This window comes from Uranotaenia lowii, chromosome 2 (genome assembly GCF_029784155.1).
Source record: "Uranotaenia lowii strain MFRU-FL chromosome 2, ASM2978415v1, whole genome shotgun sequence".
NCBI lineage: Eukaryota > Metazoa > Arthropoda > Insecta > Diptera > Culicidae > Uranotaenia > Uranotaenia lowii.
The window spans coordinates 404,248,273-404,268,509 of NC_073692.1; the positions used below are offsets into that span (position 1 = coordinate 404,248,273).

The 20,237-nt window shown below is 29.3% G+C and overlaps 1 protein-coding gene across 2 annotated transcripts in view; it reads right to left on the reverse strand.

The window, feature by feature from the left end:
* The window catches only part of LOC129743716 (calbindin-32), a 266,038-nt gene that overhangs the window by 47,646 nt on the left and 198,155 nt on the right, over positions 1-20,237 (reverse strand). For both annotated transcript variants that reach the window (XM_055735839.1, XM_055735838.1), the window contains exons 4-5: positions 14,393-14,478; positions 3,643-3,732 (exon numbers count right to left, since the gene is read on the reverse strand). In XM_055735839.1, coding sequence (XP_055591814.1) covers positions 3,643-3,732; positions 14,393-14,478 — 176 coding nt within the window. The remainder of the gene's footprint in view (positions 1-3,642; positions 3,733-14,392; positions 14,479-20,237) is intronic.

Consider the following 20,237-nt stretch of genomic DNA (forward strand, 5'->3'; position numbering starts at 1 on the left):
ATGACAAAAATGATAAAAATGACAAAAATGACAAAAATGACAAAAATGACAAAAATGACAAAAATGACAAAAATGACAAAAATGACAAAAATGACAAAAATGACAAAAATGACAAAAATGACAAAAATGACAAAAATGACAAAAATGACAAAAATGACAAAAATGACAAAAATGACAAAAATGACAAAAATGACAAAAATGACAAAAATGACAAAAATGACAAAAATGACAAAAATGACAAAAATGACAAAAATGACAAAAATGACAAAAATGACAAAAATGACAAAAATGACAAAAATGACAAAAATGACAAAAATGACAAAAATGACAAAAATGACAAAAATGACAAAAATGACAAAAATGACAAAAATGACAAAAATGACAAAAATGACAAAAATGACAAAAATGACAAAAATGACAAAAATGACAAAAGTGACTAAAATGACAAAAATGACAAAAATGACAAAAATGACAAAAATGACAAAAATGACAAAAATGACAAAAATGACAAAAATGACAAAAATGACAAAAATGACAAAAATGACAAAAATGACAAAAATGACAAAAATGACAAAAATGACAAAAATGACAAAAATGACAAAAATGACAAAAATGACAAAAATGACAAAAATGACAAAAATGACAAAAATGACAAAAATGACAAAAATGACAAAAATGGAAAAAATGACAAAAATTATAAAAATGACAAAAATGACAAAAATGACAAAAATAAAAATGACAAAAATGACAAAAACGACAAAAACGACAAAAATGACAAAAATGACAAAAATGACAAAAATGACAAAAATGACAAAAATGACAAAAATGACAAAAATGACAAAAATGACAAAAATGACAAAAATGACAAAAATGACAAAAATGACAAAAATGACAAAAATGACAAAAATGACAAAAATGACAAAAATGACAAAAATGACAAAAATGACAAAAATGACAAAAATGACAAAAATGACAAAAATGACAAAAATGACAAAAATGACAAAAATGACAAAAATGACAAAAATGACAAAAATGACAAAAATGACAAAAATGACAAAAATGACAAAAATGACAAAAATGACAAAAATTACGAAATCGACAAAAATGACAAAAATGACAAAAATGACAAAAATGACAAAAATGACAAAAATGACAAAAATGACAAAAATGACAAAAATGACAAAAATGACAAAAATGACAAAAATGACAAAAATTACAAAAATGACAAAAATGACAAAAATGACAAAAATGACAAAAATGACAAAAATGACAAAAATGACAAAAATGACAAAAATTACAAAATCGACAAAAATGACAAAAATGACAAAAATGACAAAAATGACAAAAATGACAAAAATGACAAAAATGACAAAAATGACAAAAATGACAAAAATGACAAAAATGACAAAAATGACAAAAATGACAAAAATGACAAAAATGACAAAAATGACAAAAATGACAAAAATGACAAAAATGACAAAAATGACAAAAATGACAAAAATGACAAAAATGACAAAAATGACAAAAATGACAAAAATGACAAAAATGACAAAAATGACAAAAATGACAAAAATGACAAAAATGACAAAAATGACAAAAATGACAAAAATGACAAAAATGACAAAAATGACAAAAATGACAAAAATGACAAAAATGACAAAAATGACAAAAATGACAAAAATGACAAAAATGACAAAAATGACAAAAATGACAAAAATGACAAAAATGACAAAAATGACAAAAATGACAAAAATGACAAAAATGACAAAAATGACAAAAATGACAAAAATGACAAAAATGACAAAAATGACAAAAATGACAAAAATGACAAAAATGACAAAAATGACAAAAATGACAAAAATGACAAAAATGACAAAAATGACAAAAATGACAAAAATGACAAAAATGACAAAAATGACAAAAATGACAAAAATGACAAAAATGACAAAAATGACAAAAATGACAAAAATGACAAAAATGACAAAAATGACAAAAATGACAAAAATGACAAAAATGACAAAAATGACAAAAATGACAAAAATGACAAAAATGACAAAAATGACAAAAATGACAAAAATGACAAAAATGACAAAAATGACAAAAATGACAAAAATGACAAAAATGACAAAAATGACAAAAATGACAAAAATGACAAAAATGACAAAAATGACAAAAATGACAAAAATGACAAAAATGACAAAAATGACAAAAATGACAAAAATGACAAAAATGACAAAAATGACAAAAATGACAAAAATGACAAAAATGACAAAAATGACAAAAATGACAAAAATGACAAAAATGACAAAAATGACAAAAATGACAAAAATGACAAAAATGACAAAATTGACAAAATTGACAAAATTGACAAAATTGACAAAATTGACAAAATTGACGAAATTGACGAAACTGACAAGGTTGAGAAAATTGACAAAATCGACAAAATCGACAAAATTGACAAAATTGACAATATTGACAAAATTGACAAAATTGACAAAATTTACAAAATTGACAAAATTGACAAAATTGACAAAATTGACAAAATTGACCAAATTGACAAAATTGACAACATCGACAAAATTGACAAAACTGACAAAATTGACAAAATTGACAAAATTCACAAAATTCACAAAATTGACAGTATTACAAAATTTAAAGAATATTGGGAATATGCAAATTCCATCGCCTTATCTGGTTTGCCTTTTCAAAGACGATCCTTATTTCGAAACTATTTACATCAGCAAACTTCAAAAGCAGCTAGTCCAGAAGCAATTGAAAATAAATGAGCTACCAAATAAAATTCCTCATTTCACAATCTAAGAGAAGAGCTGATATTGTTTCCTCAAGGAGATTAGCTCATGATCTTGATAATCGAACATAAAGTGCACTTTCGATCGGCAACCCGGAAAAAAATGAACGGCGAACAAACAGGAAGTAGGAAATTGATTTCCATTGAAGCAAACTGGAGCAGACAAGCCGGTGTAGTTTGCTGCTGCTGCAGGAACAAAAAGCTGACTCCGCCGTACTCCCCCGCAATAAAAAAAAAAAAGGGGAAATAGGGGTCGAGTAAGGGTGGGTCTCTTCCGTTTTATGCTCCAAGACAGGCCATAACTCTTGAGGCGCCAAACTTTGTGCCAGAAAATTTTCCGCAGTATAAATTTTCTTTTGGCTCTCTCTTTCTTGCTGTAGTAGCAAGGCAGCAGCAGCAGTACTGATTTGGAAGTTTCGCAGCAAGAGTGGGTGGACTTGGGACATTTTTTTAAACTTTACTTCTCTCTCTGAACTTCGAGCAGCAGTGGAAGAGGAAATTGGACAGCCAAATAATACATAGATTTAAGTTAAATTTAAAATATACGTTCCGGCGAGTCTGACCTTCCTTGAACGGATAATTGGACGGAACAGAAGTGTTTGGAAAAAATATACACTGGATGGAAGTTATGTGTTCGTAAATTGGACGTGAAGATCAAATTGTCAACAAAATAATTATTATCTCCTAGGTTGAGAGTCTCTGTTTCAAGTATTGAATCGTTAAAAAAAACTCATAAAACTATCGAAACTAGAAAAACAGCAACTATCCATTTTGTATAAGGATGAAGTTCCATTAAGTTGAAATTCAATAAGCTTCAACATGTTTAAACTTACCTCTCTGATATCGATTTTACCATCCTGGTTATCGTCGTAGGCTTCCATGAAGCAGGCCTTCAACTCCACCAGCATTTCATCGGTCAGCGACTGGAGATTTGTCCATCGGCAGCAAGTCAGATTTGAGAAGAAGTAAAAATATCATTAGAAATCTATAAAAAATATCGAAAAAGTTCTAATGTTGATCACTCTATTGAAAACAACTATGTTTAGTTAGAAAAAGCCTCCTTTGTAGCGGAACAATACAGTAACCACAAGTTATAAAGCAAAAATAACTAAATGTAAATTTCAAAATGATAATTCTCTATTAAAATAATAAAATAACCATGCTAGAGCAGGTTCTGGATTATGGGATGTATGAAACACGCAGGTATGGAGGTGCTGGTTGAAAACAGAAGTTCTTTTAATTCGCAAAATTTTGATCATTTAACTTTCTTATCAACTCACAAAAACGTATAATAAACCGACTGACTAGCAACACCTCACAGACAGCAGCAGTGATATCAGTAAAAAAGTTTTTTTTTCGATGCCAATCGACAAACCCAGCCGCCGCCCTCAATGAAAAATGACCTCAGCCGCCGCCCGTGGCGTAGAGGATAGCCTTCAAGTCTTCTAAGCCAGGGGGTATGAGATCGAATCCCGGTCACGGCATACATAGTACACTTTCAGTGGGTTGGTGGTTTTAGCATTTGTGAGATGCTAGCCATCATATCCTCGAAGGATGTACGTTTAGAGTTTAGAAAAAGGAATCTCTTCGAAGAAACATCATGTTTCATTGAGATCCTGTATGTGTTTGTGTTCGTTTAAAAAAAAAACTTAAAAAAAACCCTATTCAGCGGCTTATAGTTTTACTGATTCAAAAGATACAATTTAACGAACTTGAGCAAAATTGTTGAGCAGAAAATCCCTTGAAAAAAATATGAATTGTTTAAAAAATTTAAGATGACTCGGTAGGACTACTTCATTATATAAAATTTTCCCATTAAAACCTAGAGTTAAGATGTTCTCATGGAAGTCTTACTTTAAATTCTGCATGATCGAGATTTTGAACCAAAACAAAACATTTAAGACCTGAGGACCTAAGGACATAAAAAATTCAAAAATGACCAAATTTAATTAAGTCTACCACATCACCGTACCCAAATAACACAGATTAAACCAACTAGCATAAGGAAGTTTTATTATGGTTTAATCATGGCATTTTTTGTGTAGCTTATTTTATGAGGGTTTAATTATGGTCATGCAAAATGCTTTTATTTTTGTTTCAGGATGAATAAACCATAAGGATGCTTAAAATCCTTCGAGAAAAAAAAATTATATTTTTGTTTCGACCATTTTTTTTTGCGAGTATTTTCATCCGTTTGGATGATTCTTCCCGATTGTTTCGACCATATGTTTCCAAATAGTTTTGAACGCTAATAAAACATTTATTAAAAATACTGTTTTAGTTGTTTTGAAAGGGTTATGAATGTTCTGTCTGTTTATACCATAATAAATCACAAACTTAGAAGTTTGCTGCAAGCTTTCTTTTGCATGTTCGATAATAGCACTCAGTGCTTGATTATTAAACCGCCATAAAACTTAGTGACAGTTCATGATCAAGATGTCAAAACAGGACACGCTCAGATTCGATAGCACATATTTGAATTGGAATTCCCATTTTTACACATTTTTGATAAGTTATATGTGTTGGTTTTGAGTTTGAATAAAAAAAATATATAAAAATCTTTGAAAAATTCAAATCAACGGAATCGGTATAATATCCCTACGATATGAGTAAAGCTATGATCATTTAGTATCCGGACACTTTATTTCGGTGATAGCTACGCAACTAGACCTTGGATGTGCAAAAATTCAGCAGCGTTGTGTTGGCTATAAAAAGGACTATCTCAACCATGGTATAAATTCTATGTTTATTGGGGATAACTTAATGCAGACCCCTTGACTTTGCTGTAAATCCGTTTCCGGCAGGCAAAAAGTGTTGCCTGTTTAGTATACACTCAGCAAATAATTTAAAATCAGCAGTTCCATGGATCGCAATCTGTGCAACCGGGTTTTCACGCAATGTGCCAGATATGTTCTGATGGACAAAGAAAGTTATGTTAAAACCGAATTTAAGAGGTCAACTTCAACGAGATGCATACTCATGCAAAGGTTCGAAACAGATTTCAATTATTTTACAGGTGAATTTGTGTAAAATATCAGTATGATTATCACTTGAATGAATTTAAGAAAAAACAAAAATTCCCAAGCTTCCAAATTAATCCTTCAGATCTGCAATACGATGTTAGATGAGGAAGATATGAAAGAGATAAATTTGCATGTTTTTAAAAGAACTTTTGGCCGATACACCATACTAAAAAGTGATCCCAAACTTTTGGACGATAACTTAGGTGTTTATTTTATTAATTAAAAGTACATTCTTAAATTTTGCACAACATTTTTTTATTGTGTTTTGAGAAGTACAGAATAGGGATTCTAATGAATTTGAAATTTTGAAATTTGGTCGACCCTATCACGAGATGATCGGCTTTGAATAGTGAGTGCGATTTTTCGAAAATGTTCTAACTTAAGGTTAAGATTAAGGTACAAAGCTAAAACATTATATCTGGGCAAAATACCTCCAAAATAGCTATTGCTCATTATCTTTCAAATGATATGAATGATCAAAATTTGCATGTTTTTAGTGGGTGATCCCAAACTTTTGGCCGGCAGTGTATATGTTCATGATAATATACACTCGATTAGCAATAACCAAAACCTCAATTTTACTACGGGATAAAGAACCCACAATAGGGTAAGTGAGCCCTATTTTGGCATGGTCCTTTTCTTGGCATGCCAATATGTCTTTTCATGTTTTTCAAGTCCAAATTGAGCTAAAATTTTTTGAATATATTTTAATTGCAAAGAGAATAATTTGTTTCAAATTTGTGCATACCGAATTTTTCAATTATTTGTATTTTATTAAAGTAGTTAATTTTTTTTGCGATCTGAATCCGAGGCAATTATGTTGGAAATCACCGTATGAAAATCAGATAAATTCACCTTTCTAGTGCAACTGTTAAATTCACATGCGATTTCAAATGCGGACATTAATTTGAAAAATTTGCAATAAATACTCATGCCTACAGTTAAACTCAGCAAAAAATCAAAAAATACTAGAAAGACAAAAGAATGAATATTTATTTAGGTTTTGAATAAAAATTTAAAACTAATTTTGTTCCTTTTCTTGGCATGCAACTTCAATCGAAATACACCACCATTGTTGGAAGCTGGAAAAAATACATGTTCATTAAAGAGGAATTTTTGGGCTGATGTTTTCCCTAAAAAATCATTTAAAACTAGGCACAAATGTTTTCATACTAATTGGGTTGTATGATAAGATCGTTTCTATCAACTTAAGCTTTGAAATAAGTTGGAGAACATAAGTGATTCGACTAATTAAAAGTCATATCCAAGCATTGAAAATGCAAAAATCGCTATTTGGGAACCATGAATCGAAGGTACATTGGTATGTGTGCGAACAGCATTTGCATTGCAGTCTGCCGAACAGAGACCACGTGGTCTCCTACAGAACACAGTGGTTCGAAATAAAAAAAAACTAAGTGAAATTAAGCAACTCACAAGACTTAAGATGATTTTCTTATCTAAAAACTGTTAGATCGATGGCAATTGATGACTTTAGTATATAAAATACATAATTAATTGAGTTTTGGAATCGTTTTCTATTGCTTGGGAACCATATGCTCAGATTTAATTTTTTGGATTTTTGTTCTTATTTTATTCTTGGAAACAGAAGTTGGAAGTTCAGAAAAATATCGTTTTCTTTCGAATTATTCCTTGAGATATTAGATGTGAGTCGAATTAAAAAAATGTTTTAGCAAGGTTTACTTTTTTTACGTTCTTTTTGGCGTGTCAAACCACTGCGCAACGCCCCGGGCATTCGAAATGGCTCTTGCTAGAAGCTCATAATCTCAGCTAACAAATTCAAAAGGGCAAAATTTTAAAATACCATTCAAGGAATTTTTTAATTTCTTACTTTATGAAGCCAAACTTAGAAAATAGTTGTTTGGTAGTGAAAATAACCAACCCTATGTGTCGCAATCGCAAGTCTCCTAGAATATTTTACTATCAACTTATGGTCTATACAAACTCAAAAGGAATAATTTAAACAATGATTTATAAATGACAACACATCATGATGCACAGAACCATAGAAATGTCGTAAATGAATCGGTTGTCAGGCTTAGCATTCGTGAATTTGTTCAGTTAGCATAGAAAACAGGGAATTCTCCAAAAAAACTGAGAAAATCTAAGCAATTTTTCCAATATTTGGAAAAATCAAATCGATGAGAAAAGTTCGAAATAAGATATTCCAATTCAACGTTACAATACCACTTTGACCACAACCCGTTCAAGTCATTTTTTTAATAACCCGTTAATTTGACACGGCTCAAACCTTTCAGTATTACTCTCGTTCAAGTCGTTTTGGATTTTGATGAAATTGTCTCAAAAAAATTCGCAAAAATGGTGAACTGTGAAATCTCTTTAAAAAATAAGGAATGTGAATCCATCGTGGCCAGATACGGATATTTTACCTCAATATTCTGGCAGCTGGACCACACCAACTTTCTGATAAAACTCTACGTTGAAAACCTGGGCTAGTCAAGATAAGCCCATTCCATCTGAAATACTTTTCCTAGATTGATTGGCTTTTTTCAAATTTTATCAGTCCTTCATTAGTAATTTACTGTATACATATTGGAGAAATTTTTTGAAGTTTTCAGTTTAAAAAGTTTGCTTACAAAATATGTTAGTTTAGATTTCATCAAAGGGATTTAATGTTAATAAAAAAGAGAAAGTTCAAACAACTCGTGGACATAATTCGTTTCTGAATCGGCCCCCCTGATGAAGGTTTGGTTGTCATTCATAAACCAATGATTCTTGTTCATACACAAATATTCAGAAACAACCTGAGGTGTTCATAATCATCACTTTGTTTAAATGGGTAAAAAGTTTAAAGTTTTTAAATTAAAAAAAAAATTGCGGAAATTCTGGACTTCCGATTTTTTGAAATGAAAGCTTATTTTGTGCTTCCCTTCCAACCAAATTTCATCAATGTTTTCGAAAGCCTTTTTGTTGTATGAGTGAAGCCCGGTGTTCCATCGTCGCATAGAACTTTACGCGCAGCTGACGTCATTCTGTCAGTGGCCTTATATTCAGAAAAGCCAACGATTCTGTTAACTGTCAATTGAGCGTTGTTTGTAAAGATCTAATGCACATTGCTGGTGGCCAAGAATCGGATCATCGAAACGGCAAACAATTGGTACGGAGGCCAAGTAATTGGAGCACCGCAGTGAGTACTTTGCATGCATTTTGCTCACAATAATGACAAATCTTTACCAAGAAAAACAAAATTTCAGAAGGTGTTTTGTATCCTTTATTATCAATAAAACTCGTTAAAACCGTCAAAATAGAGACTGATCAATGTTACCTCAAGGCATCAAATTCTAAACGGAGACGAAATCGATTTTTAAAACAAATTAAAGTAGTCTAATAAATGTTTGCAACCATGTTTTACGTTCATTGGAGTCCAGCAGGGTAAATGATCTTGAGCGGAACTAGTCAAAATCTGATCTTGAGCGGAGCCATTTACTTTTCCTAAGATCTAGGCAATTGTTATTTATGAATCTTATCGAGATGTTTAAAAAATACTTTTTTAAGATCTTTTCATACAATCTATGTAATTTTTGCTAAAATTTATGAAATGAAATAATGTTATTAAAAGTATTAAAAACAAACGCTTTTCTGCTGCCATTTTCACCAATCTATGCTGACTTTGAACGTCAATTTATGTAGCCCTTGGCCGCTATAAACTGATTCTCAATGATTAAAATGGTAGAAAAATTCTTAAAAAAGCATTATTCGGGTTTTTGTAACAAGTTTTCCATCAAAATATCAATTTATCGCTTAGTTTTTAAAACTAAAATATGATCTTGAGCGGAACTACTAGCTTCCGAAATAAACCGCTAGGTGCGCTGCCTTATGCCTTATGTCTCACACGCAGGTTTTACCCCTGAATGTAAGCAACACCCTACAAGTACAAGTACAAGTACAAGAAATGTTTTTCGATTCTTTCTTTCAGAAGGACGACGGTCAGGTGGAGGAAGGCTCTCATGCATATTTTTTGGCATAATTCGAGAACTAATGAAGCTAATAAAGTAAAATCATTATTCCAGAATAAGAATCAATCTTCATTGCCAGTACTATTCGATCTCCAAGAAGCAGCTTTCGGTAAAGAGGTTGTTCTTGATGTTGAAATTCCAATTGAAAACGATATACCAATAAAAAAAATCAAATTATTTTTAACACAAATTCCTTCAGTTCTAAAATGTGTTGCAAAGCACATCTGATTAGCAATTTTATAATACTTAACGATTTAAATGGTGGCCTGGTATTGAAAACCTATCCGATTCCCTACTGTTTGATGTTAAGACTTGAGCTGGAACTCATGGAAATCAGTTTGGGAAATAAGTGTTTTATCTATTGAGCTAAATGCTTTCCATATTTTTTAAATATGAATTAATTTTATCGTGATTCATAAGAAACTGGAATTTATTATAAACTTTGTTCTATGAATAAGTTGTTTCGAGCAAGAATGCTGAAATCTAAGAAAAATCTGAAATTTCACAGAATTTTGAGCAAATTTTTATCACAGAATCTGTGCCACTGTACACAGAAATTTGAAATATTTACAGATTTTACAGAATTTTTGAATTTTGAATAGATTTCCTAAATTATTAAGATTTCTTACTTTGAATTAGAAAAGTTTGATAAGATTTTCTATGTTAACTGAGTTTTCCCAGCTAAAATATAAAACAAGAAGCAATTTAAAAAAATTTCAATGAAATTAAAGGAATCAGCATCACCGAAAATCATTAGTGAGTTGTAAGATAAAAGAACAAAAAATCAGATTTTTTTCTCAAAATGCTTTGATTTAGAGCAATGTACATTTTTATTTGCAAAATCTGTAAATTATGGCATCTTCTTTTGTATTACTGACTTTGTCGTAACCTTCAAAAGTTGTTCGGGGCAATATGACCCTAAACACGCACATTCAAATAATCACTCAAATACACTAATGAACCTAATTTTTGAGATAAAATAACTAATATTTGAGTTTAGAGAATCTATTCTTTCAAAATAAGATACATTGAATCAAAGTGAATCTTTTTTGAAGTAAGAAATAAATTTGAACGGATATTTCGAGAACAACTTTGGAAGGCTAAGTTTTTATAATTTACGTAAAAACATCAATTTTTGAACTTTAAAATCTTTAAAGATGAAATTTAACTGAAGTTTCAAAGTTACACAAAGATTTGGAATGTTAGCTATTAAACATGTTGACAGTACAAAATGGTTCCGCTCAAGATCATATTTTAGTTCCGCTCAAGATCAGAATTCTTTCTTCAGTAAAACAGCTCTAGAGTGATCAGGGTTTACTCTAAAATATTCTACAAATCATCATTAGAAAGCAGAAACCAAGATCTATCTGCTGACCTAAAAAAAACTTCGTTCGGATATAACCCCTATCCATACCGCTTGGTCAACTGTTCCGAATTGAGCCAATTAGTTCCGCTCAAGATCATCTACCCTACTGGTAATCAAAATATAAAAAATTAGACTGAGGTGATTGGGGTCATTTTTAAATTTCTCTAAACCTGGAGTCTAAATAGCTCCGTCTTTGTCCGAAACTCATCCATGATTTTTCGCAGATTTTTTTAAGTAACGTTTACATCAATAAATTTGAACTTTTAGGTTTGTATGAGAAAGTAGAACATTTTGTACTGAAAATCAACATCATTTTTGTTTCTTCTGTGGAACAGAGCCAGCTGATGGTTTTTGTGCCAATTTATTTATGTCCTAAAGAAAAAAATTCCGCTGAACAACTTTGTTGAAGACCGTTTCTTTGTATTATGTTAGGTAAAAAAGTTATTAGGTGTTAAACATGAGTAAGTCTTTTCGCATTGATAAACAATAAATTCAATTGACATCACTGCTGGAGCCTAACGAAGTATTGAATGAAAAGTAGTCATGCGATACCTCGCTAGTCACCCAGCAGTGATGTCTATTGAATTTAATATTTTTCAATGCCAAAAGACATACCCTTGTTAAAAACCTAATAGCATGTTTGCCTAATTAGATACGAAGTTACGGTCTCTAACAAAGTTGTTCAGCGAAAAAATTTCTTTGGATAATTTTTAGACCCCTGGGTTTGAGAAATTCAAAAATGACTCCAAATCGACTCAGTCTATTGAAACATGCCACATTCCTCTTAACAGAAAACAAATCATCGAAACGTATTGAAAAAAGTGAACAATCTTACCCCAGATTATGGTAGGTTATTTGGATACTTTTTTGAACATCTAATGATGTTACGAATGGAAAAATTTCAGTTTTAAAGTAACTTTACCATTTTTCGACACCTAATTCAAAGGTTATACATATGAATCATTAAATGTGAAAACTATTAATTTTTGAATGCGTTGAATTATCCTCTTCAAAAAGCTTTTACTGTAGGAGTTATTTTAAAAATTTCGACTCTCACGATGCAAGTGCGTGGAATGTGTCTATTTTAGAATGATTAAATTGTAACATTCTTGACTCAACTCAAAACTACATTCTGTTTTCTATAGAAATGATTATAGCGAACACACCTTTATCAATGCTTTTGTTAATTTGCTACAGTATTCTCAGTTATTTTCACGTTAAGTTCTAGATAGTTTTTATTGTTAATTTTAATTTTTTGTCAAAATTGATACATTTTTGTCAAAATATTTGATGAAAAATTATTTTTATCAAAAGCAAAAGTGTTGGAATTATTATTTATTTTTTGAAAAAAATATTGTAGATCTCAGCTTGAAAATGTAAAATTTGAAGTTTTTAGGAACAGGAAATAGTAAAAGTTCAAACATTTTGATGGTTTATCTTGTTCGCTATTCTTTTAAAAAATGTTCTAGACCGCCCGATCGTTATTTTTTTTGGATAGTGCGTTGGATAGGAGATCGATAATGTGGCAAATTTTTTGAAATGCATCGGCTTGTTGTTCCTACGCCAAAAAGTAACCTAGAACTAGTTTCTACTACATTTAGTATCAGAATGAACTTTATCGATATAAGCTCATCATATTGACGAAAATTATGAAAAGAAGGGGTCCGAACTGACTACCTTTAAGTACTCTAGGGATTTTTCCCAGAGATTTTCCCGTAGAATTATTTTTCAATTTAGTTTGGTAATTACGGTTTGTTTAGAAAAAAATAAGTAAGGTGCTGACACTTCTGCTAGACTTGGTTGACATTTTCACTAGCGAGCTTGTTTCATCATGCTACTGGTTCTAGTTGTAAGGGGGTTTGCACCTCTACCAAGGCTTGAAATTATCTCTTGATTCAAAATATCGCTTAAAACGACAATGATTTGTTAAACTTGTTAGTTGACATTAATGTTAACATTTTATCTGTTTTTTTTTCACGAGTGTTTTAAAACTGTTTATCGTAACTAGAAGTGATAATTTCAAGACATGATCACACTACTTCATTGCACCACTACATACTAACCGTTTTCTGGAAGGTGTGCGTTCGTGTGTTTTTTTTTTTCAATTATTATTGGGGTAACCCACATACGCACGCACACGCACAAGCAGAAGAAGAAATGTGATTAATGACCGAGGAATGTTGTCGAGCAAACAAAAGTGGACGAGTGAAACAAACGAAACCGAAAACGTCAAATTCCACCAAACATTCCACATACAATAACGAACACCAGCAGTTCGTCGAGTGTATGTCGATGATTTGGTTTCCGTTTTTATTTTCGTTTTCGGTTATTCGGTTCGGAAATCCGGAGAAATAAAACCCAACATAATGGCCGTGATGGAAAGTAACAAACGGAAAAGAAAGATTGGAAATACATGAGAAGAAAAAAAAAGTATTAATAAAATCCCCCAATGTCTTACCATAAAAAAGCGGCAGGATCAAGTTTGGGCAATGTGGAACGCTCGTGAGGTTTGTTCGTTTTTTGATGTGCTCTCGAACCGAATTTGCTGCGTTAAGGAACTTAGAAAATGGTAAATGAAAATCATCAAAACGTGTTATGGCGAATCGATTCGAGCAAATGGTCAAGGCTCTTCGAAGATTTGTGGGCAATACTAGGTTCGTGTTTATTAGCCCTGGTAACTTAAACTTTTTCATGAACGAAAACTTAAGTCTTGAAGCAGCTCTTCTTTGAAACTTTGTGATTAGATTTTTTTACTGCTGAAACATGTAACGAAATAACAAATCCATAAGAAACCAACCGGAAAATGGACAAATAGATTTGCCGAGTGTGGGGATTGTCAGTAAACTCAAAATGACAACCGCAAAGCTCACATAGTTCACAAGATTGGTTTCCGTCTTCTGTGTTTTCCGAGCCGGAAGAGATGAGAGTTTGTTCGACTTCTTCCCAACACGTTAGAGTTATCCGGTTGCTTCTTTATTTTTCATATTCCTTCAGGCTGCGTATCACTTCGACTTCGGTCCATGAATCGCAGCAAAGACCTGCCTCCCTCAGGGGAATAATCGGAAACGACCGGAATCACTGCCCAGCAATCACTTGATCCTGCCGCCCACATACATATGTATGTTGAATGTACCTAAGATTCCCCACCCATTTGTTGACAATAGACCAGGGGATGATAGCGGTTAAATCACGAGCTTACCTCAGGACCGAGATCCGATGTGTTGGCACTCGAGACGAACTCTTTCAGGAAACCGTCCAGCTCGGTACCCTCAATGTAACCGTTGCCTGAAATGAAAACAGAAAAATACGTGTCAGACGAATTGAAATGACATTCGGAATCAAACGAATAAAATTACTGAATTTCTGAAATACTATTTCTAAAAAAATAATAATAAATATTATTTTTCAATTCAATGATCACAAGGTAAAAAAAATATATTATAAAACCTAAACAATAACAAAAATTAGAAAAAAAAACATCAAGAAAAATTGGATAGTTATGCCAGAAACCTTAAAAACATTGATCAACAAAAATAAAGTTAAAACTAAAAATAGTGGAAAAGTTGAATGAAAATCAACCAGTGAAAAACAAAACAAAAAAGATAATAGAGAAAAAATTCGTTAAACCACAAAACCGCAAAACTATTCAATAAGTTTCGCAAAAAATTTCGAAAGCGTTTTCATTTTGAAAATCCCAAAAAAGCTTCAAAATAATTGAGGCCATTGATTTTTTATTCGTCAAAGTCTAAAAGTCTAAAAAGTCTAAAAAGTCCAAAAAGTCTAAAAAGTCTGAAAAGTCTAAAAAGTCTAAAAAGTCTAAAAAGTCTAAAAAGTCTAAAAAGTCTAAAAAGTCTAAAAAGTCTAAAAAGTCTGAAAAGTCTAAAAAGTCTAAAAAGTCTAAAAAGTCTAAAAGTCTAAAAAGTCTAATTAATCTAAAAAGTCTAAATAGTCTAAAAAGCCTAAAAAGTCTAAAAAGTCTGCAAAGTCTAAAAAGTCTTAAAAGTCTTCAGAGTCTTAAAAGTCTGAAATGTCTAAAAAGTCTAAAAGTCTAAAAAATCGATGAAATCTAAAAGGTCTAATAAATCTGAAAAGTCAACAAAGTCTAAAAAGTTTCAAATGTCTAACAATTCTGTAAAGTCTGTAAAGTCTAAAAATATAAAAAAAGTCTAAAAAGTCTAAAAAGTCTAAAAAGTCTTAAAAGTCTAAAAAGTCTAAAAAGTCTAAAAAGTCTTAAAAGTCTAAAAAGTCTAAAAAGTCTAAAAAGTCTAAAAAGTCTAAAAAGTCTAAAAAGTCTAAAAAGTCTAAAAAGTCTAAAAAGTCTAAAAAGTCTAAAAAGTCTAAAAAGTCTAAAAAGTCTAAAAAGTTTAAAAAGTCTAAAAAGTCTAAAAAGTTTAAAAAGTCTAAAAAGTCTAAAAAGTCTAAAAAGTCTAAAAAGTCTAAAAAGTTTAAAAAGTCTAAAAACTCTAAAAAGTCTTAAAAGTCTAAAAAGTCTGAAATGTCTAAAAAAGCCAAAAAGTCTTAAAAATCTAGAGAGTCCAATGGAAACTCTAAAAAGTCTTAAAAGTCTAAAAAGTCTAAAAAGTCTAAAAATTCTAAAAAGTCATAAAAGTCTAAAAAGTCTATAAAGTCTCAAAAGTCAAAAAGTCTAAAAAGTCTAAAAAGTCTTAAAAGTCTAAAAAGTCTAAAGAGTTTAAAAAGTCTAAAAAGTCTAAAAAGTCTAAAAAGTCGAAAAAGTCTAAAAAGTCTAAAAAGTCTAAAAAGTCTTAAAAGTCTAAAAAGTCTAAAAAGTCTAAAAAGTCTAAAAAGTCTTCAAAGTCTAAAAAGTCTAAAAAGTCTAAAATGTCTAAAAAGTCTAAAAAGTCTAAAAAGTCTAAAAAGTCTAAAAAGTCTAAAAAGTCTAAAAAGTCTAAAAAGTCTAAAAAGTCTAAAAAGTCTAAAAAGTCTAAAAAGTCTAAAAAGTCTAAAAAGTCTAAAAAGTCTAAAAAGTCGAAAAAGTCTAAAAAGTCTCAAAAGTCTAAAAAGTCTAAAAAGTCTTAAAAGTCTAAAAAGTCTAGAAAGTCTATAAAGTCTAAAAAGTCTTAAGAGTTTAAAAAGTCTAAAAAGTCTAAAAAGTCTTAAAAGTCTTAATAGTTTAAAAAGTCTAAAAAGTCCAAAAAGTCTGAAAAGTCTAAAAAGTCTAAAAAGTTTAAAAAGTCTAAAAAGTCCCAAAAAACCAAAAAGCCTAAAACTTCTTAAAAATCTTAAAAGTCTTAAAAGTCCAAAAAGTCCCATGAAAACTCTAAACAGTCTAAAAAGTCTAAAAATCTAAAAAATTCTAAAAAGTCTAATAAATCAAAAAGTCTTAAAAAACTTAAAAGTCTCAAAATTCTGAAAAAGTCTTAAATTTTAAAAAAGCCTAAAAAGTCTAAAACGTCTAAGAAGTCTAAAAAGTCTAAAAAGTCTAAAAAGTCTAAAAAGTCTAAAAAGTCTAAAAAGTCTAAAAAGTCTAAAAAGTCTGAAAAGTCTAAAAAGTCTAAAAAGTCTAAAAAGTCTAAAAGTCTAAAAAGTCTAATTAATCTAAAAAGTCTAAATAGTCTAAAAAGCCTAAAAAGTCTAAAAAGTCTGCAAAGTCTAAAAAGTCTTAAAAGTCTTCAGAGTCTTAAAAGTCTGAAATGTCTAAAAAGTCTAAAAGTCTAAAAAATCGATGAAATCTAAAAGGTCTAATAAATCTGAAAAGTCAACAAAGTCTAAAAAGTTTCAAATGTCTAACAATTCTGTAAAGTCTGTAAAGTCTAAAAATATAAAAAAAGTCTAAAAAGTCTAAAAAGTCTAAAAAGTCTTAAAAGTCTAAAAAGTCTAAAAAGTCTAAAAAGTCTTAAAAGTCTAAAAAGTCTAAAAAGTCTAAAAAGTCTAAAAAGTCTAAAAAGTCTAAAAAGTCTAAAAAGTCTAAAAAGTCTAAAAAGTCTAAAAAGTCTAAAAAGTCTAAAAAGTCTAAAAAGTCTAAAAAGTTTAAAAAGTCTAAAAAGTCTAAAAAGTTTAAAAAGTCTAAAAAGTCTAAAAAGTCTAAAAAGTCTAAAAAGTCTAAAAAGTTTAAAAAGTCTAAAAACTCTAAAAAGTCTTAAAAGTCTAAAAAGTCTGAAATGTCTAAAAAAGCCAAAAAGTCTTAAAAATCTAGAGAGTCCAATGGAAACTCTAAAAAGTCTTAAAAGTCTAAAAAGTCTAAAAAGTCTAAAAATTCTAAAAAGTCATAAAAGTCTAAAAAGTCTATAAAGTCTCAAAAGTCAAAAAGTCTAAAAAGTCTAAAAAGTCTTAAAAGTCTAAAAAGTCTAAAGAGTTTAAAAAGTCTAAAAAGTCTAAAAAGTCTAAAAAGTCGAAAAAGTCTAAAAAGTCTAAAAAGTCTAAAAAGTCTTAAAAGTCTAAAAAGTCTAAAAAGTCTAAAAAGTCTAAAAAGTCTTCAAAGTCTAAAAAGTCTAAAAAGTCTAAAATGTCTAAAAAGTCTAAAAAGTCTAAAAAGTCTAAAAAGTCTAAAAAGTCTAAAAAGTCTAAAAAGTCTAAAAAGTCTAAAAAGTCTAAAAAGTCTAAAAAGTCTAAAAAGTCTAAAAAGTCTAAAAAGTCTAAAAAGTCTAAAAAGTCGAAAAAGTCTAAAAAGTCTCAAAAGTCTAAAAAGTCTAAAAAGTCTTAAAAGTCTAAAAAGTCTAGAAAGTCTATAAAGTCTAAAAAGTCTTAAGAGTTTAAAAAGTCTAAAAAGTCTAAAAAGTCTTAAAAGTCTTAATAGTTTAAAAAGTCTAAAAAGTCCAAAAAGTCTGAAAAGTCTAAAAAGTCTAAAAAGTTTAAAAAGTCTAAAAAGTCCCAAAAAACCAAAAAGCCTAAAACTTCTTAAAAATCTTAAAAGTCTTAAAAGTCCAAAAAGTCCCATGAAAACTCTAAACAGTCTAAAAAGTCTAAAAATCTAAAAAATTCTAAAAAGTCTAATAAATCAAAAAGTCTTAAAAAACTTAAAAGTCTCAAAATTCTGAAAAAGTCTTAAATTTTAAAAAAGCCTAAAAAGTCTAAAACGTCTAAGAAGTCTAAAAAGTCTAAAAAGTCGAAAAAGTCTAAAAAGTCTAAAAAGTCTAAAAAGTCTAAAAAGTCTAAAAAGTCTTAAAAGTCTAAAAAGTCTTAAAAGTCTAAAAAGTCTAAAAAGTCTAAAAAGTCTAAAAAGTCTAAAAAGTCTAAAAAGTCTAAAAAGTCTAAAAAGTCTAAAAAGTCTAAAAAGTCTAAAAAGTCTAAAAAGTCTAAAAAGTCTAAAAAGTCTAAAAAGTCTAAAAAGTCTAAATAGTCTAAAAAGTCTAAAAAGTCTTAAAAGTCTTAAAAGTCTAAAAAGTCTAAAAAGTCTAAAAAGTCTAAAAAGTCTTAAAAGTCTAAGAAGTCTAGAAAGTCTATAAAGTCTAAAAAGTCTTAAGAGTATAAAAAGTCTTAAAGTCTAAAAAGTCGATGAAATCTAAAAAGTCGTTGAAATCTAAAAAGTCGATGAAATCTTGAAAGTCTAATAAATCTGAAAAGTCTACAAAGTCTAAAAAGTATCAAATGTCTAAAAAATCTAACAAATTTAAAAAGTCAAATAATATAAAAAAGTCTATAATGTCTTAAAAGTCTAACAAATATAGTCTAATACGTCTAAAAAGTCTAAAAAGTCTTAAAAGAAAAAAAATCAACGAAATAATAAAAGTTAAATAAATCAAAAAGTAAAAAACTCCAAAATGTAAAAAAGCAGAAAAAGTTAAAAAGTCAAAAATGTCAAAAATGTCAAAAATGTCAAAAATGTCAAAAATGTCAAAAATGTCAAAAATGTCAAAAATGTCAAAAATGTCAAAAATGTCAAAAATGTCAAAAATGTCAAAAATGTCAAAAATGTCAAAAATGTCAAAAATGTCAAAAATGTCAAAAATGTCAAAAATGTCAAAAATGTCAAAAATGTCAAAATGTCAAAAATGTCAAAAATGTCAAAAATGTCAAAAATGTCAAAAATGTCAAAAATGTCAAAAATGACAAAAATGTCAAAAATGACAAAAATGTCGAAAATGCCAAAATGTCAAAAATGTCAAAAATGTCAAAAATGTCAAAAATGTCAAAAATGTCAAAAATGTCAAAAATGTCAAAAATGTCAAAAATGTCAAAAATGTCAAAAATGTCAAAAATGTCAAAAATGTCAAAAATGTCAAAAATGTCAAAAATGTCGAAAATGTCAAAAATGTCAAAAATGTCAAAAATGTCAAAAATGCCAAAAATGTCAAAAATGTCATAAAATTTCAAAAATATCAAAAATGTCAAAAATGTCAAAAATGTCAAAAATGTCAAAAATGTTAAAAATGTCAAAAATGTCAAAATTGTCAAAAATGTCAAAAATGTCGAAAATGTCAAAAATTTCAACAATGTCAAAAATGTCAAAAATGTCAAAAATGTCAAAAATGTCAAAAATGTCAAAAATGTCAAAAATGCCAAAATTGTCAAAAATGTCAAAAATGTCAAAAATGTCAAAAATGTCAAAAATGTCAAAAATGTCAAAAATGTCAAAAATGTCAAAAATGTCAAAAATGTCAAAACTGTCAAAAATGTCAAAAATGTCAAAAATGTCAAAAATTTAAAAAATGTCAAAAATGTCAAAAATGACAAAAATGACAAAAATGACAAAAATGTCAAAAATATTAAAAATGATAAAAATGTCAAAAATGTCAAAAATTTCAAAAATTTTAAAAATGACAAAATTGACAAAATTGACAAAATTGACAAAATTGACAAAATTGACAAAATTGACAAAATTGACAAAATTGACAAAATTGACAAAATTGACAAAATTGACAAAATTGACAAAATTGACAAAATTGACAAAATTGACAAAATTGACAAAATTGACAAAATTGACAAAATTGACAAAATTGACAAAATTGACAAAATTGACAAAATTGACAAAATTGACATAATTGACAAAATTGACAAAATTGACAAAATTGACAAAATTGACAAAATTGACAAAATTGACAAAATTGACAAAATTGACAAAATTGACAAAATTGACAAAATTGACA